Source organism: Orcinus orca, chromosome 20 (assembly GCF_937001465.1).
Source record: "Orcinus orca chromosome 20, mOrcOrc1.1, whole genome shotgun sequence".
In the NCBI taxonomy this organism is placed as follows: domain Eukaryota; kingdom Metazoa; phylum Chordata; class Mammalia; order Artiodactyla; family Delphinidae; genus Orcinus; species Orcinus orca.
The window spans coordinates 47671903-47699616 of NC_064578.1; the positions used below are offsets into that span (position 1 = coordinate 47671903).

Genomic DNA, 27714 nt, shown 5'->3' on the forward strand with positions numbered 1-27714 from the left:
TCGAGGGCAGAGATTGGAAGGGGTTATGGGGGGGCGTTAAGAGTTCCTTGAGGGGGGAGTCTGCGTGTAATGGGGGAGTCCTGATGGACGCCATCAGGAGGTGCACAGTGGAGATGGAGGGGCCTATTGTAATCAGGAAGGAGGTATTGATTCCTAAGATGAGATGAGGGAGTCTTGGTCTTGATTGGGGAAGGAACTTATAGATGGGGGATTTCTGTTGGATGAGGAAGGATTGCAGTCGAGATCATGAGATGGCACAGATGGGATGTAGGTCTCCAAAAGAAGTAAGGGGCAGTCTAACGGAGGGGAGTCCAAGTCCGGATCATAAGGGACCTGGGTGCTACTCGGAGCCAGTACGGTCGTGATTGTGGTCCTTTGCCATGGGTAGCTGGGAGCAGTGGTTAATGTGGGCGTCTAGGTCGTGATAAGGAGGGGGCTGTAGTCCGTGACATAAGTAGTTTCAACAGGTCGTGAGGGCACTAAGGACCCTGTAGCTTATGTCACCGGCAGAAGCTATCCGGCAAAATGGTACCAGATCCAGCCCAGACACGGAACCGCTCTCGCTCTGCGCAGGCGCAGTACAGGGCGGCCGGACGTTACGGTTGGGGGCGGGCCCGGAGGGAGGGGCTTGGAAGCCTCTCTCTGCGCTTGCGCCTAAGGGGCGTGGCGGTCGCACCTGCGCGAGATGGGGGAAGGAGGAGGAGCGAGGTGACGCAGGCGTAATAATAGAGAAGGTGCCAGAAAGATACAAAACAAGTGGCCGCGGCCGTCGCCCAGGAGTAGTGAGGCGCCGGAATTCGGTGAGGATGTGGAGAGGCCTACAAGCTACTGGTGGCGGGTAGACCGGACCACCTGGGTGCTGGGGAGAGGGCGGTACCGCCCTTACAGGGCGAGGGGGTCGGATTCGTACAGCGCCACCTGTGTGGAGCGAAGGGCTGCTTTGGTCGGTCCCATTGTAGGGGGCAGAGGGTCACTTTCGGACTGTACCACTTAGGTGGAGCTGTGGGGCTGATCGGACAGTACTTCTGGACGCAGCCAAGGAACATGTCTGGACAGTAGTACCCATAGTCAAAGGGCAATTGGCGGGGTGCCCCGCGTTGGGCCCCCAGGCTTGTTCGGACCGAGTCACTTAGGCGGGTGGGAGGCTTGTTCGGAACATACCACCTGGGGAGGGGCATTCGGGCTGGGCCTGCCCGACTGGTCGGAGGACAAGAGGGGTCTGGCGTCTGGACCTGTTACTAGGGGACCTCGGGCGATACCATTCTCTTGCGGGAGGAGGGGGAGGCTAAAACGGCTGGGATGTGAGGGTGGCCCTGCCCGGCGGCACTCGGAAGGGGAGACGCACTGGCGGGGGTGAGGTCCGGGCCTCCGCGTCGCTGACCACTGCCCCCTCCCCGCTGTGTGTGTTCTAGGCCCTGGTTCTGAGCTTATTCCGCCCCCCTCCCCCGGGTATGGCGCTGTCCGGGTCGACCCCGGCCCCGAGCTGGGAGGAGGATGAGTGCCTGGACTACTACGGGATGCTGTCGCTTCACCGTATGTTCGAGGTGGTGGGCGGGCAACTGACCGAGTGCGAGTTGGAGCTGCTAACCTTCCTGCTGGACGAGGTTCCCGGCGCCGCCGGCGGCCTGGCCCGCGCCCGCAGCGGCCTGGAGCTGCTGCTGGAGCTGGAGCGCCGCGGGCAGTGCGACGAGAGCAACTTGCGGCTGCTGGGGCAACTCCTGCGCGTGCTGTCCCGTCACGACTTGCTGCCACACCTGGCGCGCAAGAGGCGCTGGCCAGGTATCGTGGAATGGGAGGGTGACAGACTTCCGGTGGGGAGAGGGCCTTGCTTTCGCTGGGCCTCCACGGTGTCTGATATGGAGAGTGCCATCTCAGTACGTGTCCCATCGCACTCTTTCCTCCTCCCAGGGTATCAATGAGAAACACAAGAGGGAGGAGGCATGGCATTGGGAGGGGTGAGCCTGTGAGATTTGGCTACATCAATAGTATTGTTTGTAGCATCTGTTTACAGAGGGCTTACTTCTTGCCGGGCACAGCAGTAAGCCCTTCTTCATATGTACTATCATCCTATATCCTCCCGGTAATCCTAAGAGGAAGTCCTGTCACCGTCCCAATGTACAGGGAAAGCAGTAGGTTGGAGAATTTAGGCAGATTGCCCACATATAACAGCTGAATCCTGTGTACCCGGGGAATAGGGAACAGGAGATACAGCTTGTCGGGACTGACAAAGTGTTCCATGAGGAACAAACATTTGGGAGGAGTATCAAGACTATAAGACAGGTGAACGATTTACTTTTTTTTATTCTGTATATGAAGATGACTTTATTTGAACGATTTACTTTTAGATGTGGTTATGGAAGGATTGAAACAGAGTAATGGAGCAGAGAGAGGAAGTAGGGAGTGGAATGCTTCAGAGTGAAAGGAGGCCCCCTTAAGATTCCATAACCAGGGCTTCCCTGGTGGTGCAGTGGTTGGGAGTGCGCCTGCCGATGCAGGGGACGCGGGTTCGTGCCCTGGTCCGGGAGGGTCCTGCATGCCGCGGGGCGGCTGGGCCTGCGCGTCCGGAGCCTGTGCTCCGCGGCGGGAGGGGCCGTGGCGGTGAGAGGCCCGCGTACAGCAAAAAAAAAAAAAAAGATTCCATAACCATAACCAGTCAAGACCTTTCTGAGAAGGTGACATTGGAACTGAGGCTGCACTGCCACCCTGGTGCATAGATCTCAGAGTAGGAAATTCCAGACAGAGGGAAAGACAAGCTTTTAAGTCCTGAGGTAGGACTGAGTTTGGCATTATCAGAGGCCAGTGTGGCGGGAGCAGAGGTCATAGTAAGGGCACAGAGGTAGGTGAGAAGCCATGCCACATAGGAGCTTGCAGATTATACAGCTAGAAAGTGGGAGCTAGGATTTAAACCTTGCTGGTTTGTGTCCAGAGTTGGTGCCCTTAATCCTTGTAAGGGAAGTGCTCCTATAGGACAGCAGTCCTGAGAAGGTGAAGAGCCCCTTGTGTGCATTGGCTTTGAGCTTTTGAGCCCTTGGCGGGATTACTAGAGGTGCTGTGGCTAGTTTAGGGAGGGGTTTTGTGAGCTTTCCTGCCCAGGGTAAGCCCATGGGATTTGGGTAACCAGGAGAAAGGCATCCCTTGTGCAGAACTGACAGCATTTTTGGAAAAATATGTCTGGAGGTCAGGCTCTGGAAGAGAAGATTTGGGGACCCTGCAGAGGCCTGCTTACTCTTCGGGGCCTCAGGGAGAGCCGGGGGCAGTTGACGGATGGGGGCAGCCAGCATGGCAGGAATCCTGACCATAACTCAGCTTACAGGATAACTGACAGTTGGAGCTGCTGTACACGTGGATTGGGTGGCCCCAGAAGGTGATGAGTCTTTTACCCCGGGAGGCACCGAACAATTACTGGGCTGCAGGTGTTTGAGAGGGAGTGGGTATCTGGGCTTTGAGTTCTGGGGAACTCAGGCACCCTGTGGGGCAGGTTTTCTTCTGGGGTGGGGGTGAGGGGGTGGGAATTGGAGGCTGGGCCTGGGAGAAGTCGCAGGCTTTGAATACTTCTTTCCATTCTTCTCTCCCCACAGTGTCTCCAGAACGCTCCAGCTATGGCACGTCCAGCTCTTCTTCAAAGAGGACGGAGGGCGGCTGCCGTCGCAGTCAGCAGTCAAGGAGTTCTTCAAATGTTGAGCAGGGTCAGTGGGAGACAGGTGAGCCCAGCCCTGTGGGCGCGCCAGCAGTCTCTCTCTCTCCCTTCTGAACCCTGATGAACCTACCCCATCCTGACCCATCAAGGAAGGAGCCCGTGGGGGTGATTCTGTCTCATTTTTGCTTTGTGTTTGTGTGTGTGTTTGTTGTTGCAAAAGCACGTGTCTAGAAACAACTTACGGAATTGTTTCTTGTGGTTTTATATGTCATTTAAATGGCACCACGTCATGGGTGTCATTCTTCACATGGCTGTCTTTGTTGGACATGTTTCTGAGATTTATTCATGTTGGGTTTCTAATTGGTTTTGTTTAATTGCCATGGCAATTAATTTATCCACTCTCCTCCCCTCCCCCAAGTTTTTAATCATTCAAACGTATTTCAAATATACCGAGAAGTGGAAAGATGAGTGCAGTGAATATGTTTGTATCTTCCACGTAGACTCAGTAATTTTAACATTTTGCCAGGTTTGCTTTATGTGCATGTATGTGTAATTCTGTTTTTTCTTTTTTTTAGTATTTATTCGTTTGTTTTTGGCTGCGTCGGGTCTTAGTTTCGGCACTTGGGATTTTTCGTTGCAGTGTGCAGGCTTCTCTTTAGTTGAGGCACTTGCGGGCTCAATTGCCCCATGGCATGTGAGATTTTAGTTCCCTGACCAGGGATCGGACCTGCGTCCCCTGCATTGGAAGGTGGATTCTCAACCACTGGACCACCAAGGAAGTCCCTAATTCTGTTTTCTTTTTGCTGAACTCTTTGAAAGTAAATTATAGGCATCAGGACACTTTACCTCGAAATTGGCAGGCATCTCCTGAGAATCAAAAGATTGTCTGAAACCACTTCAAGACTACTGTCATACCTAAGAAAGGACATAAGTACTTATTCTCTGATATCCTAATGGTCCATTTTCAGATCTTCTCAATATTGTCTGCACTTTCAGGATCCACTCATAGTTGTGTTGCTGTACATTCAGTTATTAGTCTCCTTAATCTCTTACTATGGAACCCCCCCCCCGCTACCCCGTACCTTTTTCTTTTTTCCCCCCATGACATTGACCAGGCCACTTGTTTTGTACAATGTCCTAATTGTTTCCGGACATGCCTGATAATTTCCTGATGGTATCATTTAACTTATCCGTCTGTCCCCTGTAGTTTGGGAATCGGGTTTGGAGAGTTGGTTAGATTCAGGTTACGTGTTTTTGGCTGGAATGCTCCTTGGTTGATGCCGTGGTCTTCACATTAGAGCACATCAGGAGGCCTGGTTTTCCTGTTGTGAGTGAGCAAGTTCGATCACTTGGTTAAGGTGGTGTCTGCTGTATTTGTCCTTCGTACAGAGATATTTTTTCCCCTTGTGGTTAGTAAATAATCTATGAGATGACACTTTGGCACGTCGTGTTCACCAACAGCATCCCCAGTGGGTTTAGCAGCCATTGGTGATCTCTGCCTGAACCAGTTACTATATTGGTGTTCATGAAATGGTGGTTTTCTAATTCTTTCCTATGTCTATTATCTGGCATTTTCTCAAGAGGAGTTTTACTTTTTTCTTTCCCTCCATTCCTCCCTCTCTTTACTTAGTGAGGGGTGTCACCATAGACTCATATATTCTTATTTATTTACTGTTATAATCAATTAGTTATTCTTTCTGATGTTCAAATTGGCTACATCCTGTGTCCTTTTGATGTGTCTCCATCATTCTTTGGGTGCTTCCTGCTTTGTAGGACTGCAAGATGGACTGCAAGATATCCAGGATTCACTTGTATTTTCCCTTCCCCAGCCCTGGAATCAGCTGTTTCCAGAAGCCTGGTTTCTCTTAGAGGCAGCGGTATTTGGAGACCAAGATCTGGGTGCCGAGTATGCGCCTTGTTTTTAGGCGCTTACAGTGAACAGAACTAGAAATTGCTTTTCGTAAAAGTTCATATTAGGGGCTTCCCTGGTGGCGCAGTGGTTGAGAGTCCTCCTGCCGATGCAGGGGACACGGGTTCGTGCCCCGGTCCGGGAGGATCCCACATGCCGTGGAGCGGCTGGGCCCGTGAGCCATGGCCGCTGAGCCTGTGCGTCTGGAGCCTGTGCTCCGCAACGGGAGAGGCCACAACAGTGAGAGGCCCGCGTACCACACACACACAAAAAAGTTCACATTAGCATTTTCAATTCAAACATAACATTATAAGGATTTTTTTTTTTTTTTTTGGCTGCGCTGCTTGCGGGGATGTTAGTTCCCTGACCAGGGATTGAACCTGCGCCCTCAGCAGTGAAACTGTGAGGTTGTAACCACTGTACCACCAGGGAATTCCCTACAAGGACTTTTTTTTAAATTAATTTATTTTTGGCTGCATTGGGTCTTTGTTGCTGCGCGTGGGCTTTCTCTAGTTGTGGCTAGCGGGGGCTATTCTTCGTTGTGGTACGCGGGCTTCTCGTTGCGGCGGCTTCTCTTTGTTGCAGAGCCTGTCTTTAGGGTGCGTGGGCTTCAGTAGTTGCGGCACACGGGCTCAGTAGTCCTACGAGGACTTGTCTTACACTGAAAATCTTGGTTCTTGGTAACATTAAGACATGGACTTATTTTGCTTTATTTTACAACAATAATGAAATAGCTTCAAATTTATAACGTCAGTACCACTGCTGTGTCTACTGAATGAAACATAAGATATTTTTGTGGTTCTAATTGTTTTCAGAGTATATCCTACTGAGAGTTTACAGTCAGAATGTTCCTCCTAGTTACTTAAGGTCCTTCTTTTTTTCTGCTTCTTGTTACTGATTTTATATATACTAGATCCATTTGTTTCTGTTTAATTTTATGGTTTGTTTCTTTTGTTTCTTGTTAAATTTTTGAGTATGTTGTAAAACAGTTACGTGATTCCAAAGTCAAAACTAAAGTATGTAAAAAAGATGTTCTTAGAAGTATCATTTCCATTGGTATCTTTCTCCCTCTCAGTAGATAATCAATTTCATTCATTTCTAACATAGCCTTACAGTGTTTCATCTTGCAAAAATAGCAAATAATGTATATATTCTTGTTTCCCCTCCTTTTTTATACAAAACATAGCAAACTGTAGATACTTGTTTTTCACTTGCTTTAGTTCACTAAGCAGTCTATTGTGGAAATTACTCCGTGTACTTTTTGCCAGACATTTACATTGTCTTCAGGTTTATGTGGTTAGGAACTATAAACAGAGCTCCAGCTACTGGTGTCCTGCCTTCCTGGGGTGAGTAGGCAGGGTTTCTCTGGGGTCACACCTGAGAGTGGGACTGCCAGGTGGTGGGGTGTGCTCGTCTGTCCTTCCAGATGATGCTAACTTGTACTTATTCGCCATCTTATGGCCCAGGAAGTAGAGGGGCTCACCCAGGGTCTGACAGCGTGGAGTCCAGCCTTGAGCGCTTCCTTGGGCACCCACCTTGGTGCTCCACCCATCATCTGGTCTTCAGCCTACACCATCTTTCTCTCCTCAGGTTCTCCCCCAACTAAACGGCAGCGGCGGAGTCGGGGCCGTCCCAGTGGTGGCGCCAGACGGCGGCAGAGAGGAGGTCCAGCCACCCCTCAGCAGCAGCAGGAGCCAGCCGGACCTACCTCAGAAGGCAAAGTGACCTGTGGTAGGTGTCTGTGCGTGCCTTGGGAGTGCATGTGCAGTGCCCGTTGCAGCCAGTAGAGCTGAAGGGTGGGAGAATGGGCCCTCATCTGGGGTGTGACACCCAGTGGGTGGGCAGCAGCTCCATGCATCTGTACAGCACAGTGGAATCCCTGTCTTTTCTGTTGCCTACTCGCTTGTCTACATGCTGCCCATAGTTGAAGGATTGTGTTGTGTGCTGCCTCCTCCAGGAAGCCTTTCCTGACAGTCCCCTGCCCTCAATGTCATTTTTTGTTGGAGGAGCCAGGCAGGGGCTGAGCAGCTGGGCCTGGCAGGCCTCAGAGCAGATGGGAGTTAGATTTTATTCTATGAGTCAAGGGCTTTCCAAGGGTTTTTAGCAGGGGAGTGAAGTGATCTGATACCAGTTTTTAAAGGAACTCCGATTTCATCTGGAAAATCAGTTAATAAATGAGTTACAATTTGCAAAGTGGTTAGAACAGTGCTGGACATGTAGCCTATGCTCTGTAGGTGCACATGAAATAAATCCAACAAAGTGGAAGCAGGGAAATGAGTGGAGGGGCTTCACAGTCCAACAAGGATGAGGCAGAGGTCTGGCCTGGGGTAGTGGCGTTGGAGAGGGTGAGAAGGAGGTGGACTTAAGGAAATAAACATTTTGGATATAGGGTTGACTGTACCTGCAGACAGGTGGGTTGGATGGGTTAGGGGACTCTGCTATGCAGACTCATGCAGACCTTGCCCGTAAGAAATTCTCACTGGTCCTGAGGGGAGGACACAGGCACGGGTAGGGCGCACACTCTCTCACACACTCCCACACGCCCCTCTGGTACCCCCTTCTCTGAGTTGGGCAAGGCTCTGGTCACAGAGGGTATCAGCTGGTGAGAGGCTCAGGCTGCGTGGGTGGGGGTGGAATTATAGGAGGGAAGGTTGAGGGGCAGGTGGCAGCAGCTCTGCATCCCCCAGGAGACCTTGGCCTCAGGGCGCTTCCTCCTGCCATCTGCAGAGCCTCCAGCCCCCAGAGTGCATGAGCCTGCCTCCTCCCGGTGCCCATTGCGGTCCCCCAGACCCTGGTGGTCCTAGCCGCTCCCTAGATGAGGCTGTAGACACCTGTGCTGGCTGCTTTCAGGAGGAACAGGCCAGTGGAGCCAGCCTGAGTCCTCAGACAGCCCGCACTTGAGGGGGTGGCTGTTTGGTCGTGACTCTCCCCAGAGTCAGGAGTTAATTACCAGAGCCACCCGCTGGCTGGGTGGCCTAGAGAGTCACTGCCTCCCTAGGGAGCAGTCCAGGCTGAGGCCGTGAGGGGTCTTGCTGCCGTCTCCTCTCTGAGGGTGGGGAGGTTGTGACCCTGGGTGTGGCTGTCTCTTGCTGTGGGGCGTGGCTGCGCAGGTCTGACTGCTGACTCACCAGGCAGGGTGGGGCTGGAGTGAGGCTTTCCCCAGTAGGGCCCTGAAAATGGAGATGGCCTAGTCCCAGGGGTGGAAGGAGGTCCCTCCAGACCTGAGTGAGGAACGGGTCTGCCATTCTTGCCTCCTCCTCACCTGTGATGGCTGTGGGGGTTGAGCCCCAGGCAGCTGCCTTCCACTGAGGGATAGAACCAGACTGAACTCCGGAGGCCCCAAGAGTGTGAGGAAGGGGCCATGGGGGATCCTGGGCTCAGACACAGGACCTCTGAGTCTCCACATCCCTCTCAGGGCCGTCCACTGCGCCCTGCGCTGAGCGTGCTCCTCACCTGACCTTGAATTCTCAAGACGGCCCTTGAGGTAGGGATGCCGTCCCCCATTGTGCGGAGGGGCAGGGCTGGGCCGAAGCTCGGGTTTGCTCCTTTGGTTGTTCCACGTGTGTTTATAGAGCATTGACTACCTGCTTACATCCCACAGAAGGGACTGGAGGCCCCTGCCCTCATGGAGCTTGTGTTCTGGTGGGAGGAGAAGGCTAAGGGAAGGAAGAGAAACTTCAGATGTCAGCTGTGAAGAGAAACAAGCAGGGGGAGGGGGTAGAGAATGATGCAAAATGCAGTTCTAGGTGGATTTTCAAGGTAGGGTGGTCTAGGAAGGCCTCTCAGAAGACAGGAGGAGAGGTAGGAGTGTGTGGACGGCTGAGGCAGGGTGTTTCAGATTGAAGGGACAGCAGGAGCAGAGGCCTGTGTGGGGACATGGCAGTGGTGGTGCTGGGACCGAGAGGAAGCTGGCAGGGCTGGAGCAGAGGGAGTGCGGGGAGGCTGCCAGGAGGTGAGGGCAGGAGAGGTGACCAGGGGCCCATCCTGCAGAGCCTGGGAGCCACGGGCCAGGCTTTGCGTTTGTTTAAATGATGGAAAACAGTGGGAGGACTTGAATGACAGGCTGCACTTTGCTTTTTTTTCCTTCAGTGTTTCCTATGGAGAAGAAATAGAAGCAGACAGATTAGCATAACGAATCCTGGCTCCCCGGCCCCCAACCTCAGCAGTTGTCAGGTCATGGCTCATCTTGTTTCATGAGCCACGTTGTTTTGGAGTCAGTTCCAGGTGTCCTTTTATTTCACTGGTAGATTTTTCACTGTATTTCTAGAAGATAAGAATTGGGGAGTTCCCTGACGGTCCAGTGGTTAGGACTTGGACTTGGCGCTTTCACTGCTGTGGCCCGGGTTCAGTCCCTGGTTGGGAAACTAAGATCCTGCAACCTGTGCAGCCAAAAAAAAAAAACAAAGAGTAAGAATTCTTAAAAAAAAAATCACACCAAAAAAATAACAGTAACTTCTTACTCTCATGTGTTTGCTCAGTGTTTTAATTTCTAATTCTTATAAATATTGGTTCTCTTAAGTCTCTCCTATTTATAGGATTCCCCCATCACCTCTGATTTCTCCCCCACCACCCTTGTATCTGTTGAAAGTAGTTGTCCCGTAGTGTTTCCCGAAGACTGGCTTTTGCAGATTGCTCTGTGGTAGGACTGACTGAACATGCTCCCCTGTCGTAGTTCCTGAAAGTTGTCCCGTAGTGTTTCCCGAAGACTGGCTTCTGCAGACTGCGTTCTGTGGCAGGACTGACTGAACGTGCTCCCCTGTCGTAGTTCCTGAAAGTTGTCCCGTAGTGTTTCCCGAAGACTGGCTTCTGCAGACTGCTCTGTGGCAGGACTGACTGAACATGCTCCCCTGTCGTAGTTCCTGAAAGTTGGTAGTTGGGCCTGGAGAGCCTTGATCAGATTCTGGTTTGATGGTTTTGTTTTTTTATTTTCTTATTTTGGCCACGCTGTGCGGCTTGCAGGATCTTAGTTTCCTGACCAGGGATTGAACCCCCGCCCTTGGCAATGAAAGTGCTGCATCCTAACCCCTGGACCGCCAGGAAATGCCCTTTTTTTAAAAAAAAAATAATAATTTTAATTAATTAATTAATTTTGGGGGCTGCATTGGGTCTTCGTTGCTGCGCGTGGGCTTCTCGTTGCGGTGGCTTCTCTTGTTGCAGAGCATGGGTGCTAGGCGCACGGGCTTCAGTAGTTGTGGCACGTGGGCTCAGTAGTTGTAGCTCGCGGGCTCTAGAGCGCAGGCTCAGTAGTTGTGGCGCACAGGCTTAGTTGCTCCGTGGCATGTGGGATCTTCCCGGACCAGGGATCGAACTTGTGTCCCCTGCACTGGCAGGTGGATTCTTAACCACTGCGCCACCAGGGAAGCCCCCCTTCTGTTTTTTTTCAAGCTCACCTCCTGGGTGGTATTGTGCTCTTCCTTTAGGAAGCAGGCAGAGGCTGCTTGTCTCTTAACTGCCCTTGGTGGCAGCAGCTGCTCACTGCCTCCATCCATTAGTTCAGGAAAGGTTGAAGAACTTTACAGTGACACCGTGACTCTGGCTGTGCCGTGGGGAAAAGACTGGAGCAGGAGAGGGAGCCGGCTTTTGTCCAGAGGAGGTGCTGGTATTGGTGTGGCATTGGAGGGTGGAGTCTGTCCCTTAGAGCTTACTGGCTGATTCTCTCTCCTGGGCACAGGTCCTCTGTGTCCCCAGCCTTTCCCGGAGGGAAGACCTGAGTGAGAGTCATCCCTGGCCTCCGGCACAGGGTCTGGCACAGAACGCTGCTCACCTGCTCACCTGGGCCTGTCCCTCATACCTTTCCTGATCTCCCACTGGAAAGCCCCTCCCATTTCCCTCTGCGGCCCATTCTGTCCCAGAAGAGAGACTGATGAGGTGTCGGGTAGAGGAACAAGAGAGTGTTGGGGGGCTTCCCTGGTGGCGCAGTGGTTAAGAATCCGCCCTGGTCCAGGAAGATGCCACATGCTGCGAGTAACTAAGCCTGGGCACCACAACTACTGAGGCTGTGCTCTGGAGCCCACGAGCCACAGCTGCAGAGCCCACGTGCCACAACTACTGAAGCCTGCACGTGCCTAGAGCCTGTGCTCTGCAACAAGAGAAGCCACCGCAATGAGAAGCCCGCGCACCACAACGAAGAGTAGCCCCCGCTCTCCACAACTAGAGAAAGCCCATGCGCAGCAACGAGGACCTAATGCAGCCAAAAATAAATAAACAGATTTATTATTTTTTTAAAAAAAGTGTGGGGGCCCACTTGAGTGCAGGAAGCGGGAGCAACTCTCCTCTGGAGGAAGACGGGGCCCCACCCTCCGTCCTGGGGGCAGGGAGCATCTCCCTACCATTGGCGAGGGACTGTTGACAAATGCTGTTGACCAAGCATTTGGTGTGTTCCTGGCCGGAGGAAACTATTCAGCCACCTTCAGCCTTCCCTGAGTGCTGCCCTGGCTCCTTTTCTGACCGCCCTGCGGCTTCTGCAGAGCAGCTGGAGTTGTCTTGGTATCCTGAGGCCACTTCCTTCCTGCTGCATCCAGCCTTGTAATCCTCACAGTGGCCCCATGAGAACAGGTACTGGGGTGAGGTTGTCTTATGGAGGAGGCCACCGAGGTGCAGAGAGGTGTGGTCAGCTCAGGAGGCCCCAGACTCCCTGCCCCAGCCTGCCAGGGCGTGGTCAGCCCTGCGCCTCCAGTTGTCCCCTTGTACCCTTTTCTACCATGCTGGCCCCCAGCCTGTGAATGCCCCAAGTTCATTTGTTGCCTCTGGACTTTAACACACACCGATCTCTTCTGGGAAAGTCACTCTTCTCTTTTCACTGCTTTCCTGCTTGACTTACTTGTCCTCTTTCACATTTTACTTCCAGTGTCATTTCCTGGAGAGGTCCTCTCGGATTGTTTCGATCTAAATCGTTCTCTATAATTTTCTCTCCTGACCCCTGGAATGTCTTTTAATTATGGACATCTGTGTATGGTTGTATGAGAGGCAGCAAACAGGATAGGGATAGTTAAACGAGCTTGGACTCTGGAGCCAGGCATCTCGGTTGGAACTCCAGCTCTGCCATTTCCTGCCTGTGTGGCCTTGGGCAGGTGACTCATCCTCTGTGCCTTAGTTTCCTCATCTACAAAAAGGGGACAATAGCACTGCCTCATAAGGTTGCAGGCATGATCAAAAAGGTCAATAGGGCTTCCCTGGTGGCGCAGTGGTTGAGAGTCCGCCTGCCGATGCAGGGGACACAGGTTTGTGCCCAGGTCCAGGAAGATCCCACATGCCATGGAGCAGCTGGGCCTATGAGCCATGGCCGCTGAGCCTGCGCGTCCGGAGCCTGTGCTCCGCAACGGGAGAGATCACAACAGTGAGAGGCCCGCCTACCGGAAAAAAAAAAAAAAGGTCAATAGATGTGAAATGTGTGATGGTAGTGCAGTAAGTACTATATAAGTGTCACCTACGGTTAAATTATTTTGGCGAGGAATAAAGAGAGATTGTGCGTGATGCCCATGATTCAGGGCCGGGGTGGAGTGGTGGCTCAGATAACACACATCTCTCCTTTTCTCCAGTGGAGTTTCCCTGTCCTCCCCTTCTGTGTACTGTCCTCTTGTGTTTCAGACCAGAGGTTGGGCCATGTCTTCACCTGTATTTGGGATAATGAAAGTGCTGTGAGGACTCAGGGGTTAAGACAGGGAAAGCACCTGGGTAGGGTCTGGCCTATACAAAGTGCTCCTTGACTGGGGCTTACATGTCTTCCAGTCCCACTTGTGGCTCGTGTCTCCCCGCCGTCCCTGGCACTTAGTAAATGTCTGTTGAATGGAAGGATGAATGGGACACATGAGGGTCCCCCCTGATCCTGTCCTCCTTCCACCCCCACCATGCCCGGTGGGCTCTGGGTGAATAGACAGTTTCCACCGCAGGTCTAGTAGCAGTCTGTGCTGAGGATAAAAGCCATCTGGGAGGGGATTCACCTGGGCGGGCCACAGGTCCTGTGAGCCGGGCCTTGGTGGGTGATGGGCATTCAGGTCAGAAGAGGTGGACAGGTCATTTTGTGAGTAAGGCTTGTACTGGGACCACTTCCCTTGTGACTGGAGGGCAGGGTATGGGAGAATGTAGCTGGGATTGAAGGAGGAGGGGAGGGGAGGAGGTTGGCTCAGGGGCCCAGGTGAGAGAGGGCGAGGCCTAGGCAGGGGCTGTGGCGGTAGAGAGGTGAGTGTTGAAATTACAGTTCCTGTTTTGGGGTGCCTTCGGCTTCGGCGTCTAGGCCCTGGGTCACATGCTTCATGAGTTGCCTAATGTAATCCTCATGACCCCATCGTGCAGCAGGGACCTCTTGTTTGTTTGTTTTTCAGATGGGGAAACTGAGGCTCAGAGAGGTGAGGTCACATGCCCAAGGCCCCACAGCTAGACAGTGGCGGAGCCAGGACTCGCCTCAAGGTCTGTCGTTCTCCGCCACCAGGCTCTGTGCCTCTGCCACTGAGCAGCCCGTGTGGCCTTGGACAGGTGCTGCTCCTCCAGCCCCCTGCCTCCCAGCCCACGCTACGGAGGCGGGGTTAGACACTCGGGAGTCCAGGATGTGGGCCCAGAGGTCTTATCTGATCCTTAGCGTGGAGGGAGCCATGTCTGAGTGTTGTGGGAAGTCCTGGGGGCTAAGGCCAGGTAGGTTTTCCTGGGCCTCAAGCAGAGAGGGTGAGCTTCCCCTCAAGGCAGAAAAAGGAAGCATTTGGGGTTTGGGGTGGGAGGAGGACGTGGGTGGTGCTGAGAAGTCGCCTGGGGAAGCAGGGACTTGCCTTCTACTTTCTGTTCTGTGGTGACACAGTCTTTGAAAGGTGAAAGGAGTCAGGGGTATGACACTTCCCCTCCCAGAGCTTCAGTTACCTCATCTGTCAAATGGGTTCATTGTGGCCCCTGCCCCACAGGGCTGATCAGGCTGAATCTCCAAGGGCAAAGCGTTTGGCACATCAGAGCTGCTGGTGGCTGCCATTTTTTAGCACCCATTGGTGGACCGTCATCTGAACAGGCTTTCCAGTAGGGGTTGTCCCCAGGTTTAGGCAGGAACCTGGGCTCAGAGAGGTGGTGACTTGTCCCAGGTCACATAGCTAGCGCCTGAAGGCTCCTGGATTAGAATCAGCTCCACTGACCTGAGGCTGCTCTGTGGGGTGTGGGAGAGTCAGTGCCCTCTGTCATGCCTTGCTACTCCCTGGCCGTGCGACCTTGGGCAAATCATTTCTCTTTGCCTCCATTTCCTCATCTGTAAGTTGGGGTGACAATAGGGCCTGCCTCACAGGGTCGTTTGTGAATTAACTGAGTTCGTGTGATTCTGCTGCTTGTCATTTCCAGCTTATAGCAGATCCTCAGGATAGCCTGTGTTGTGAGTGGAGAGGAAGTTCTGTTAGTAGCCCGATTCACAGGTGGGAATTCAGTAATCCCACAGGGGGGTGATATGCCTGAGATCACATTTACAGGGATAGCCTTGGAAGTTCCGTGTCCTATCCCCTGCACAGAACTGCCACCACATTTGGGTGGATGTAGGCAGGGTTATAAGTGACAAACACAACTCAGACTGGCTTAAGCAAAAAGGAACTTGGTTATTGCTGAAGATCCAGGTGCTCCACGCACACGTGATGAGCCTCAGGAGTCTTTTCCTTCTGTCCTTGGCCTTGTGTAGGTTTCATTCTCTCCCCTCCTGGTGGCAAAACGGCCCCCAGCAGCTACGGGCTTAACAGCCCACCTTCTGGGCAGCCTCTGTGGAAAGAGCGCTCCTGCTTGCAGTAGAGCCAGCCCAGTTCCAGCCTTGAGTCTCCTGGGCCTGGTGCTTGCTTGGTGGTTGTGGGGCTGAGGAATGTCCCTGTCCGAGGACGCGAGCGGGGTAAAGCTGCTCACCTACAAGCAGGTCCATTCGTTCGTGCGTTGGTTCTTTCCCGGGTGTGTATTGAGTACCTACTGTGTGTCACGGGGCTACGCTAATGAACAAGACAGACAAAAATCCCTTCCTTCAGGGAGCTCACATGGGGGGGACAGGTGATAAGCCTGGCGGTAAGGGAGAGCTTAGGGTAGGTCAGAAGGCGATAAGTGCCTTGGGAAGAAATGGAGCAAGGAAAGGGGAACTGGGAATCCCGGGGCCGGGTGGTGGTGGTAAACAGGGTGGTCGAGGTAGGCTCACTGGGGAGGTGGCCTCTGAGCAAAGGCCTGTAGGAAGTGAGGGAGTAAGTCCCGTGGGCGCTGGGGAGAGAACACCCCGGGCTGAAGGAGAGGCAGGGCTGGGTGGAACCTGCCTGCTGGTGGGGGGGGTGGGGCAGCGAGGAGGTGGTGAGGCTGGAGTGGGGCACGTGAGGGGAAGAGCAAGGCCACCAGGTCAGGAGGTAACAGGTCAGACCACAAGAGAGAAGCCGAGTGAGGATGTCACCCGTACTTGGGTGTGGTTACCAGAAGGGGGAAGGTTGTGGGGCTGGTGCAGTGCAGCCCACAGTGAGGGGCAGCAGGAGGAGGCTGGAGGGAGCGAGGGAGGGTGGCGGTCCCCCTCTTCCCCCTGGCCCCGCTGCGCCGTGTGTCGGCCCCTCCCTGACCAGTCCCTCCTTCTCCGCAGACATCCGGCTCAGGGTGCGAGCAGAGTACTGCGAGCATGGGCCGGCCTTGGAGCAGGGCGTGGCATCCCGGAGGCCCCAGGCCCTGGCACGGCAGCTGGACGTGTTTGGGCAGGCCACGGCGGTGCTGCGCTCTCGGGACCTGGGCTCTGTGGTCTGTGACATCAAGTTCTCAGAGCTCTCCTATCTGGACGCCTTCTGGGGTGACTACCTGAGTGGTGCCCTGCTGCAGGCCCTGCGGGGCGTGTTCCTGACTGAGGCTCTGCGTGAAGCCGTGGGCCGGGAGGCTGTCCGCCTGCTGGTCAGTGTGGACGAGGCTGATTACGAGGCTGGCCGGCGCCGCCTGCTGCTGATGGAAGAGGAGGGGGGAAGGCCCGCCTGAGGCCTCCTGATCCTGGATCTGGCAGGACTGACCCCACCTCCTAGCCTCTGGGCCACCTTCTCCCCTGGAGGATGTCGACCATCTCTACTCCTAGAGGACTGTCACTCTACTAGCTCTGAGGACTGTGACAGCCAGGCCCCTTGATAGACCCTCCCACAGGATGTGGGCTTTGAGGCCTAAACCACTTCCAGCTGAGTTTCCTTTCCAACCGCCCCCCCCCCGCGCCCCTTACCACCACCCCCCACCACCACCACCCCGCCCATTAGGTGCGTTCCCTCAGCTTCAGGAGGCCAGGGGCTCAGGCCTGCAGATCCGAAAGGAAGGGAGGCATAGCCACACACCAAAGGCCCCTTGCACATCGTATTCCTGACCCTGGGCTGTGTGCGTGCACACACGCTGCCCCCTCTGAAATCTCTCCTGGGCTCCTGCCCTGGCCTGTTCCACTTACTGCTTTGGCCTAAGGGCTTCTCTCTCAGGATCTCTGATTATACCGCCCCCCAACCCTGAGCTTCAGCCACACCAGTGGGCACTGGAGCTGGGGTGCATCTGGGGCCTGCTCACCTTGCCCACACACCTCTACAGCCAGCCGGGCTCTGCCCAGCTTCCACACACAGACCTGGCTCTCCCCCTTCTCCTGTTCCCCGAAGCTGGACACAGATTTGCACATGGATCTGCACCGAGTGTCACACATGTGTTGCAGCGGCATCAGACCAACTGTGCTGTTTCCCAGGAGGCCAGGACCAGGAACCAACTTCTTTCTCAGAAAGGGAAGGCAAAGGCTTGGGGCTGATGGGAAAGGCCTTTTACGAGTGACACCAATAAAACTGCCCTGGATAGGGCATAGGTGGGCATCACGGCTGTACTCTTTCCTTTATGGGCTGGAGGAAGGAGCTGATTAGAGCCTGGGCCCAGTATCAATCCCGGAGTTCCTCGCCTGGTATCTGGCTGGAGGGTGTGCAGGATGCTGGACCATCATGTGCCGGCTGCTGCCACGGTCTTGCCCTCCTTTTGGCTTCAGTTTCCTCATCTGTTGAAGGAGGACATACTGCCTTGGAGTCATAGACTCTCTCAACCTCATTCACACATGCTTCGCTCCTGTATGTCCTTGGGAGTGGTGGTATTTTTTAACTAGTTCGGTGAGGTGGGCTAACTGTCTATCTCCAAGGCCGACAGAGCCCAAGGGTTTGGAAACCAAATGGGTCAGCAGCCAGTGCTCTCTGCCTAGAGCCCCTCTCCAGGTGGCTCTTCACCCCTCACAGCTTCTGGACAGTTACTAACCTTAAATCTGGATCTCTGTTGTTTCTCCTCCTGAGGCCAAACACTACTTCCTGCTGCCCCGTGGCTGCAGCTGAGGTTGTGGCCTCTTGCTGTTTCCCTACTCCTTGTTTTAAGAGTGTAGGAACTCAAGTTCCGTACACAATACTGGGAGCTTTCCTTCCTGGGCGAGAAGGGGACCTGGGCTGGGAGTTGGGGAGGGGGAGGGCAGGGATTCCCAACTGCCGGCTTTTCTTGGGGGAAAGGATGCAGCTATCCACGCCTGGGAACCTGTCCTGGACCCCTGACCTGTGTTGATATACAGGGATACAGCGGCAAGTCTAGGAGTTGAATCCTGTCCAGGAGTCAAGACCTGATCCATCTAGTTGCTGTGTGATCCCAGACTGTCTCCATTTACCTTCTCTGGGAGGGAGGTAATGTCTGCTGGGCACCTAGATAAGATCTATTTAATACTTAGCCAGCTGTGTGAAGTAGGGATTTTGGAAGTGACTTGCCGCAGGAGTAGAGAAGCACTGAGATGGAAAACAGCTCTCCACTGGTGGATGCCGTCAGGTTGGGAAGGCAGGTGGGGGCTTCCAGGTGCTTTCTCCTTCCCTCAACTAGGGGAGTCTCCTTGGCTGGTGTGGGACACAGGCTTTCTTTTCACGACCTGTCAACATTTGGGGTCTTCCTCTACCTGGGGCTTCCCGTGCTTGGGGGGTGGGGGCTGCTGCTTGACCTACCCTGAGCTAAACTTCAGCGTCCGCCTCTCCCTCAGGCCCTGGGGCGTCTCCCCACCAACCTCCAGGTTGCCAGCGTTGGGCCCAGCCTCTTTAGCGGACAAGATTCAGGCCCTGGCCCTTACCCACCTCCACTCCCATCACCAGTTCAGTTCCTTGCTGAAGCCCCCGCCCCCTGCTTCAGCCCCGCCCTATTCCTGAGGCCCTCACTTCTACAAGCCCCGCCTCATGCCTTAGGCCCCGCCCGCTCCACCCTTTTCAGCCGGGGTCGGGGTTGGGGAGCGGGGTGTGCGTCTTTCGTGGCAAATGCATGCCGGAAGTAAGGGAGCCTAGCCTTGAGGCCGCGGGAGCCGGAGGCCGCGGGAGCCTGCGCAGGCGCAGTGTGTGCCAAGAGTCCGCGGTGGCAGGAACATCGAGGCAGTGTCTTGCGCTTCCAGAACCTGCCTGCGCGCATGCGCTAGGGAGCTCGCCTGGGCTTGCCAGAGCCCGTGTTGGGTGTTTGACAGAGTCCTGAGGAGGCCTATTAAGTGGGTCAGACCCAGGCTAAGAGGACAACCCAGGGAGGTCAGAGAGCTTCAGAAGTCGAGAAAGATTCTATGGGGCAGGACATGGACAGGCTGCAGCCAAGGGAAATAGGGGCCTGTGGGAGCTCAGAGGAAGGCGGGCCATGGTTTCACAGAGGAGAGGAACCTGGAGCTGGCTCTTGAAGGATGAGTAGGAGTTCAGCAGAATGACAGAGAGGGGCCATTCCAGGCAGAGAACATTCCTCGAGGAGGCCTTAGGGAACATTCCTGAATGGGATGTAGAGAGACAGATGGACTGAGTCAAAGGTAGGTGGCAATGCAGAGTCAGCCACGCCCTCGTTCGGTCAGCAATCATCTCCTGCCACATTGCTAGCAGACACACAGGGGCCCTGACAATGACAACGTCAGGTGGTAGGTGAGGCATGCCCAGTGTACCTGCACAGCAGCACATGTTCCGAGAGGGCTCCTGGTTGCCCAGCCCTGGGCTGGCTGGCCTCTGCTGGGGATCCTGAGAGGACTCTAGCCTGGGTGCTGGCTCTGGACAGCTCCTGTTCTGGTGGGTGAGCCAGACTGGGACACTGGGGGTCACAGCCCAGAGTGGTCAGTGACTGAACAAGCAGCAGAGGCTGGGGGTGCTCAGATGACCCTGGATGGAGGGACCCAGGAAATCTTCATGGATTGGGAAGCTCCCTGTTCATTTTATTAAAAATTATCACCACCACCGCCGCCACCAAGATACTTTTTTTTTTTTTGGCCATGCGGCATGAGGGATCTTAGTTCCCCGACCAGGGATCGAACCCACGCCACCTGCAGTGGAAGCGCGGAGTCATAACCACTGGACCGCCAGGGAAGTCCCGCCAAGATACTTTTGTGAAATATAACAAATACCACAATATAACATATAATTGTGAAATATAACATTCAGAAAAGTGCATAAAACATAAATTGTACAGTTAATAAGCTGTTGTGAAACACCCATGCCTCCCATGATAAGACATACATTAGCAACACCCCAGAATTCCCCCCACCCCCTTTCTGTCATGTGCACCCTCCTGATCACAACTCCTCTTCCCCTAGCTAGGAACACTATTCTTTCTTTTACAGTAATAATTCCTTGCTTTTCTTTAACTTTCTAGTTTTATGTCACTCAATGAAATAGTTTTATCTCTTTTTGAATTTGATATAAATGGAATCATACAATATGTTTTCTGTTGCGTCTGGTTTCTTTTGTTCAGCCTTGTGTCTGTGAGATTCTTCCACGTTCTGTTTATTTGTAGTTGACTCATTTTTATTGCTGCATAGTATTCATTGTATGACCATCCCACAGGTAGTTAGTTCATGCATTGCACTGTTGATGGACATTGGGTTGTTAGCAGTTTGGAGCTGTACTGTATAATGCTGTGAACATTCTTACGTGTGTGTGTGTGTGTGTGTGTGTGTGTGTGTGTGGTGTGTGTGTGAACAAATGCTTTTTTTTTTTTAATTTATTTTTGGTTGCGTTGGGTCTTTGTGCGTGGGCTTTCTCTAGTTGCGGCGAGCAGGGGCTTCTCTTCATTGCAGTGCGCGGGCTTCTCATTGCGGGGGCTTCTCTTGTTGCGGAGCAGGGCTCTAGGCACGCAGGCTTCAGTAGTTGTGGCTCCTGGGCTCTGGAGCGTAGGCTCAGTAGTTGTGGTGCACGGGCTTAGTTGCTCCATGGCATGTGGGATCTTCCCAGACCAGGGATCGAACATGTGTACCCTGCATTGGCAGGCAGATCCTTGTCCACTGCGCCACCAGGGAAGCCCAATGCTTACATTTCTGTTGGGATATACCTGGAAGGAGAATTGGAGAATTCCTGGACATGGGCAAGAGTATGTTCAGGTTTGGTCAATACTGCCTAATTAGTTTCCTATGAGTGCTGTAACGAATTACCACAAACCTAGTGGATTAACACAGCATAAATGTATTCTCTCACAGTTCTGGAGTCCAGAAGTCTAAAATTAGTTTCACTGGGCTGAAGTCAAGGTGTTGGCAGGCCCGTACTCCCCTTGGAGGCTCCACGTGAGAATTTGTTCCTTGCCTACTGTGGCTTCTGGTGGCTGCCAGTATCCCTTGGTCTGTGGCTGCATTACTCCAATTTCTGCCGCTGTAGTTACATTGCCTCCTCTCTGTCAGTGTCACATCTCCCTTTGCCTCTCTTACAAGGATCCTTGTGATTGTACTTAGGGCTCACTCAAATAATCCAGAATAGTCTCCTCATCTCAAAATCTGTAATCACATCTGCAAAGTTCTTTTTGTCACATAAAATAACATTCACAGATTCCAGACGTTAAGCCACGGACTTTTTTTTTTTTTTTTTTTTTTCGGCTGTGCTGCATGGCTTGCGAGATCTTAGTTCCCTGACCAGGGATTGAACCCGTGCCCCCTGCAGTGAAAGGGCAAAGTCCTAACCACTGCCGGGGAATTTCCTTGGGGGACGTTTTTCAGCCTACTACACTGGCAAATTTCTTTTCTAAATCGTTTATACCGATTTACTGTCCCACCAGCACTGAATGAGAGTTCTCTTTGCCTCACATCCTTGCCAATACCTGGTATTGTCAGACACTTTTAATTTTGTGGTAGGATACCATTGTGGTTTATCTTCCTTCTCCCTCATGATTAATTTCTGCTCACTCTTGAATGAGGAGTAGGAGATCTTTGGGTGGATAGAATGGGCAAGGGTATTCCAGACAGGTGGAATACCATGTATGAAAGGTCTCAGGAAACATTTGTTTAAACTGAGTAAGAGGTTGCTTTTTTTTTTTAAGCATTACGTTATTAAAAGTAAAGAGTATGCAGAGAGATAAATGGAACAAAGTCAAGGGTAAATAAGATGGTCCAATATGAGGCTCTGGTTGGGCAGGGAAGGGAGAGGAGCCAGGAGGGGGTCTGGCCAAACTGGCAGAAAACAGAAGGCTGAAGGGAGTGGAGCTCTCTCTATGAGCTGATGCCACAGGTGTGACGGCAGCGGAGGCCTGCCAGCCCTGGAAGTCAGGTTCCGGGGTCAGAGCGCAGGATACTGGATTTTGAACATGGAAGACAGTACTGGGTTGTGGTTTAAACCAGGGATTTAAAAATTTTATTTATTTTTTTAATTGAAGTACAGTTGATTTACAATGTTGTTTTAATTTCTGCTGTACGGCAAAGTGATTCAGTTATACATATACATTCTTTTTTATATTCTTTTCCACTATAGTTTATCACAGGATATTGAATGTAGTTCCATGTTCCATACAGTAGGGCCTTGTTGTTTATCCATTCTATACATAATACTTTTATCTGCTAACCCAAAACTCCCAATCCTCCCCTCTCCCACCGACCCCCCCTTGGCAACCACAAGTCTGTTCTCTATGTCTATGAGTCTGTTTCTGTAAAACCAGGGATTTTTAATTTGGGACCCAGAGAGTCCCGTGTTACAATCCTGGCTCTGCCCCTTTACTGAACGTTACCCATGACTTTTCTCCTTCCCTCACCCCCAAATCATTCAACAATCATTTACCAGTGTATACTTCTAGCTACTAGAGGATGGGTCAGCTCCAGTCCCTCTCTTGCCATGCTCTGGCTTTGTGGGGGATGTGATCACTGACGGATGTGATCACTGTGGGAACTCAGATGAGGCAGACACCAACTCTAATCTGGCTTCACAGAACCCAGGCTTCCTTGAGCCTTAGGTCCTCGGGTTCTGTCACCCTCTCTTCCACTTCCTCATTGACATCTGTTGACTCCTTGCCTACTCCCCCTCATTCCCGAAGACTGTAGCACATCCTCACAGACTTCCTGTCCACCCCAGCCCCCGCCGTTCTGCTGGGATACTTAACCTCCGTGTGGTGACCCATCCTTCTAGTTATCGAGCGTCTTAGTCTCTTTACACCTCATCCTTGGTGACCTTCCTCCCACACCAGCCGTCCACTCCCATGACCACACTTAGTCATGACCCGGAAGGGCAGTGCACACAGTGAACATTTACTGAGCACTTATACCACATGCCAGGCACTGTGCCAAACGGTTTACATGTTTACCCGTCCCCGAAACCTGTAGGCTTGGTATTTTAAAGATGAGGATACACAGGAAGGTGAAGTCACTTCCCTGGGTGACACATTTAGTAAAGTGGCAAAGCCAAGATTGTAACAGAGCACTCTCTGGGTCCCAAATTAAAAATCCCTGGTTTTAACCACGACCCAGTACTATCTTCCATGTTCAAAATCCAGTATCCTCTGCTCTGATCCCAGCACCTTCCTTCCAGGCCTGGCAGGCCTCCGCTGCCATCACACCTGTAGCATTAACTCAGAGAGAGAGCTCCACTCCCTTGACCCCTCTGTTTTCTGCCAGTTGGCCAGACCCCTCCTGGCTCCTCTCCCTTCCCTGCCCAGCCAGAGCCTCACATTGGACCATCTGATCTCTCTGGCTAGCTCTCTAATAGTCAGGGTCCCAGCGGGAAACAGAGGGCACCACAGCTGGGATTTCAAAGATCATTTAATGAAGGGACTTTTTGCAGAGAGTGTGGGTCAGGTTGAGAGAACCAACAAGGGAGGTGAAGACAGCGGGAAGTTGGGACCACTCTGAGGTCTGCAGGGGTCAGGAGAGGAAATGATATTACTGGAGCCCAGTGAGACTGTGGAACATACCTGAGCAGCGTCAGCGTTGTGGAGGGTGCAGCCACTCTCAGAACTACGGTACTCTGACTTCCCTGGCGGTCCAGTGGTTAAGACTCCGCGCGTCCAATGCAGGGAGCGCAGGTTTTGTCCCTGGTCAGGGAACTAAGATCCGCGTGCCACGTGGCTCCCCCCCGCACCCTCCCCCGCCAAAAAAGAAAAGGGACAAAAAACCATGGTAGTGGGAATTCCTTGGTGGTCCAGTGGTTAGGATTCCGTGCTTCCACTGCCAGGGGCCCAGGTTCGATCCCTAGTTGGGGAACTAAGATCCTGCAAGCCACGTGGCATGGCCAAGAAACAAACAAACAAACCACGGTACTGATCCAGAGCTGGGAGTAGGAGGTGACATATCCAGAATGACCCAGTTAGAAGTCAGAGGGCAAGGCAGCCTGGATGATGCTGTTCATACGGGCAGAGAAGGGTGGAGGTGGGCCTGGAGGGCAAATGGAAAATGGGCAGCGCGCTCTGGGTTCCTGTACACCCTGGCCTCTGCCTCATCTATCAGCACATCCCTAACCCTGGTTCAGGTGGCTGAGACTGGCTCAGAGAAGAATGGTGGCAAAGTGGTACATATAGGTGCCACTCCGACTTCTTGGTCAACCCCCTGTCAGTTACCACGCTCCCATGAACATCCCCCAACCCTACCCTTTCATTCTCAACAAATAAAACTAAGGCTAATCAGTCATTCATTTCTTTCAGCTTCCTATACACACCTATAGGAATTCACACCCACCTTTACTTCCCTTCTCCAGGCTCTTTTCTAGTCCAGCCTCTCCACCCATGCATCGCCTATCATTATGACTCCCAGAATATTACTCCTTCATTCTTCCCTTCTCTGTTTCAACAGTGCTTCCTTCTCGCTCCTTCTTCTTAGCCTATAAATATATGCAAATTTCTACCACTTTAACAACTAACAAGGACTTTGCTGGTGGTCCAGTGGGTAAGGCTCTGGGCTCCCAATACAGGAGCCCTGGGTTCCATCCCTGGTCGGGGAACTAGATCCCACACGCTGCAACTAAAGATTCCGCATGCTACAACTAAGACCCGGTGCAGCCTAAATAAAAAAACAAAAACAAGAACAAAAAACCTCTACCTCCCTTTACTCTGTGCCCCCTCTAGTGCCTGCCCTTTGTCTTTCTCCTCATCCCACCCAAAATTTCTTGAAAATAAGTATGAATTAGGGTTCTTTGGCTGCAAGCAACAGAGACTGACTTGCTAACTTAAGCAAGCAAGGAATTTATTAGAAGGAAATAAAGGTGGCACACACAGTGGAAGGAAAGACCGAAGAACCCGGCTTCAGAAAAGACTGGAGCCAGCTCAGGGGCGGGAATCGAGAGAGCAGGAAGGAATGGCGGTTTCCTCAGGGCCCTGGCTGCTGCATGAATCAGCTCCAACCAGGTTCAGGCGTCCTGTCACGTAAGCTCACAATTCAAATTCCAGGGAGAGCTTCTGATTGGTGCAGTTTGAGTCATGTGACCTCCCTTTGGCCTGTGGACAGCTGGGCACCCTGGCGGACAGAGTCTCATGGAATCGTACGTATCTGGCAGGCCATGGGTGGTTACTCAGAGAAAAATCAGGGAGCTGTCATAGATGGCGGGGAAATGGCTTCTGGGCAGGCAGAAACAATAGATGCCCGTGCACTCCTGCTCGTCAGTCAGCCCCAGCCCTCATCTCCCATCTGAGTCCTCAACTCACCGAAACCCTTTGCACCGAGCTTGTTAATGACCTTCTCTTGCCAAATCCAAGGACATTTTTCAGTCTTTATCTGCAGTTTTTAACTCCATTGACCAGTGCCTCTCTTTTGAAAATCTTTCCTCCCTTGGCTTCTACATAACAAATCAACCCAAGACTTAACATCTTAAAATAACAAACATTTATTATCTCATAGTTTCTGCAGGTCAGAAATCCATGAGCAGCCTAGCTGAGGGGTTGTGGTTTCTTCTGAAGGCTTGGGTTGTGTGTGTGTGTGGATGGATAGCATGACCTAGTTTCCCCCAGGGTGAGTGATCCAGTAGAGGGAGAGAGAGAGAGAGAGAGAGAGAGAGAGAGAGACAGAGGGAGGGAGGGAGAGAGAGAGGGAGGAAGGAGAGAGACAGGAGAGATGGGGGAAAAGAAAGACATGCACTACACAGGCAAGGAAGCTGTGGTGTTTTTTGTTTTGGTTTTTTTTGGCTTGCAGGATCTTACTTCCCCAACCAGGGATTGAACCCTGGGCCCTCGGCAGTGAGAGCATGGAGTCCTAACCACTGGATTGCCAGGGAATTCCCAGTGTGGTCCTTTTTATAACCTAATCTTGGAAGTGACATCCCATCACTTCTGCCATATTCTGTTTATTAGAAGTGAGTCACTAGGTCCAGCCCACAATGGGGAAGGGATCACACAAGCACGTGAGTATCAGGAGGCAGGGTCACCGGGGGCCTCGTAGGGGCTGCCTACCTCGGCTTCCATAACACAGCACATTCAAGGTTCTCCTTCCTCCCTGACAGCTTCTCTGGTCCTTGTAGGGGCTCCTCTTACTCTGCCCTGCCTTTGAAATGTGGCTCTTCCCCTGTGCTCCTCCCTTGGCCCATAGCTCTCTCATTCTTCATATTCTTCCTGAGAGAGGTCCTCCACCCTCATGATTTTAGCTATCACCTGTATGCTGATGATGCCCAAATCTTCAGTGCAGACCTGTCTCCATGATACTGCACGTAAATATGTCCAAATATTGACTGCGGAGCCAATATAAACTCTTGGACCCAGGGCATGTCCCATGAGCACTGCAGACATAAGAAGTTCCATAAAGGGACTTGCCTGGTGGTGCAGTGGTTAAGAATCCGCCTGCCAAAGCAGGGGACACGGGTTTGAGCCCTGGTCTGGGAAGATCCCACACGCCGTGGAGCAACTAAGCCTGCGTGCCACAACTACTGAGCCTGTGCTGTAGAGCCCGTGAGCCACAACTACTGAGCCCGCGTGCCACAACTACTGAAGCCCACGCGCATAGAGCCCGTGCTCTGCAACGAGAAGCCACTGCAATGAGAAGCCTGCGCTCATTGCATAGCCCCCGCTCGCTGCAACTAGAGAAAGCCCACGTGCAGCAACAAAGACCCAACGCAGCCAAAAATAAATAAATAAATAAATTTATATTAAAAAGAAAAGCTCCGTAAAAACTTCACTGGGGAATTCCCTGGCAGTCCAGTGATTAGGACTCTTTGCTTTCACTGCTGAGGGCCCAGGTTCAGTCCCTGGTTGGGGAACTAGGATCCTGCAAGCCTCATAGCGCAGCCAAAAACAAACACAACAACAAAAACAGAACTTCATTGAATAAGTTCTATGCCGCCTCCTATTTTCTCCCAGCTCAGCAAACGGGACCTCCACCTACCCTGGCATCCAGCTGAGGAGCGTGCCCTTGACACCACTCTCTCCCTTACCCTCATATCCAAATGTGAAGCCTTGCTGACTGGATTTTCCTCAAGGTTTTTCCAGCCTGTGCCCTCCTCTGTGTCCCTGATACCAACGTCGTAATACTGGCTTTTAGTACCTCTTGCCTAGGCTATTGCAACAGCTTCCTGATTTCTCTGGCCCCCACTCAAAAATGCAAAACTGCCCTTGATGAAACCCCCATGGCCTCTGAGATCAAAAGATGCTTAATGACTGGGCCCCATCCAGCCTCTCCAGCAGCATCTTCCTCTCACAGCTTGTGCTCTAGCAACCCGCCCGCCTGTCTGCACACACCCTGCTCTTCCTCATGTGTCCGTTTTTTTCTGTTCATACTGTCCTCTCTGAGTTTAATGCCCCCTGCAATTTCGGGAGAATGATTTCCACTTGAAAACTCAAGAGAATTTGAGCTCTTGACAGCAGGAGTTATATCCTCTCCTGCTTTGCTTCCCCAGCACCTTCCATGGAAGTCACACTTATGTAGGTACCTCAGCTTGTGTATGGAATGGATGAATGTATAAACTGGAGATTTACAGTAGCATAGGGTATGGGAGCTGGTTCTTTTTTTTTTTTTTCACTCAGTCAAGTTTATTGAGAATCTACCACGTGCTCAGCACTGTCCTTGGCA

The 27714-nt window shown here is 52.5% G+C and overlaps 1 protein-coding gene and 1 long non-coding RNA gene across 3 annotated transcripts; both read left to right on the top strand.

The window, feature by feature from the left end:
- The first annotated feature begins 641 nt into the window (after positions 1–641).
- DEDD2 (death effector domain containing 2) lies at positions 642–27661 on the top strand. 2 transcript variants are annotated; one of them, XM_033430874.2, is made up of 5 exons: positions 642–800; positions 1413–1779; positions 3579–3701; positions 7137–7277; positions 25110–27661. In XM_033430874.2, the coding sequence occupies exons 2-5, from the start codon at positions 1452–1454 to the stop codon at positions 25349–25351; spliced, it is 834 nt and encodes a 277-aa protein (XP_033286765.1). In that variant the 5' UTR covers positions 642–800; positions 1413–1451; the 3' UTR covers positions 25352–27661. The 2 variants fall into 2 exon arrangements, with proteins under 2 accessions (XP_033286765.1, XP_012389054.1); XM_012533600.3 differs by lacking the exon at positions 25110–27661 and adding an exon at positions 16102–17332 and having other exon boundaries at positions 643–800.
- On the top strand, positions 7284–14833 carry LOC125962777 (uncharacterized). The gene is made up of 2 exons (XR_007474508.1): positions 7284–9030; positions 13868–14833. It is a non-coding gene; the product is annotated as an uncharacterized LOC125962777 (long non-coding RNA).
- Positions 27662–27714: the final 53 nt, after the last annotated feature.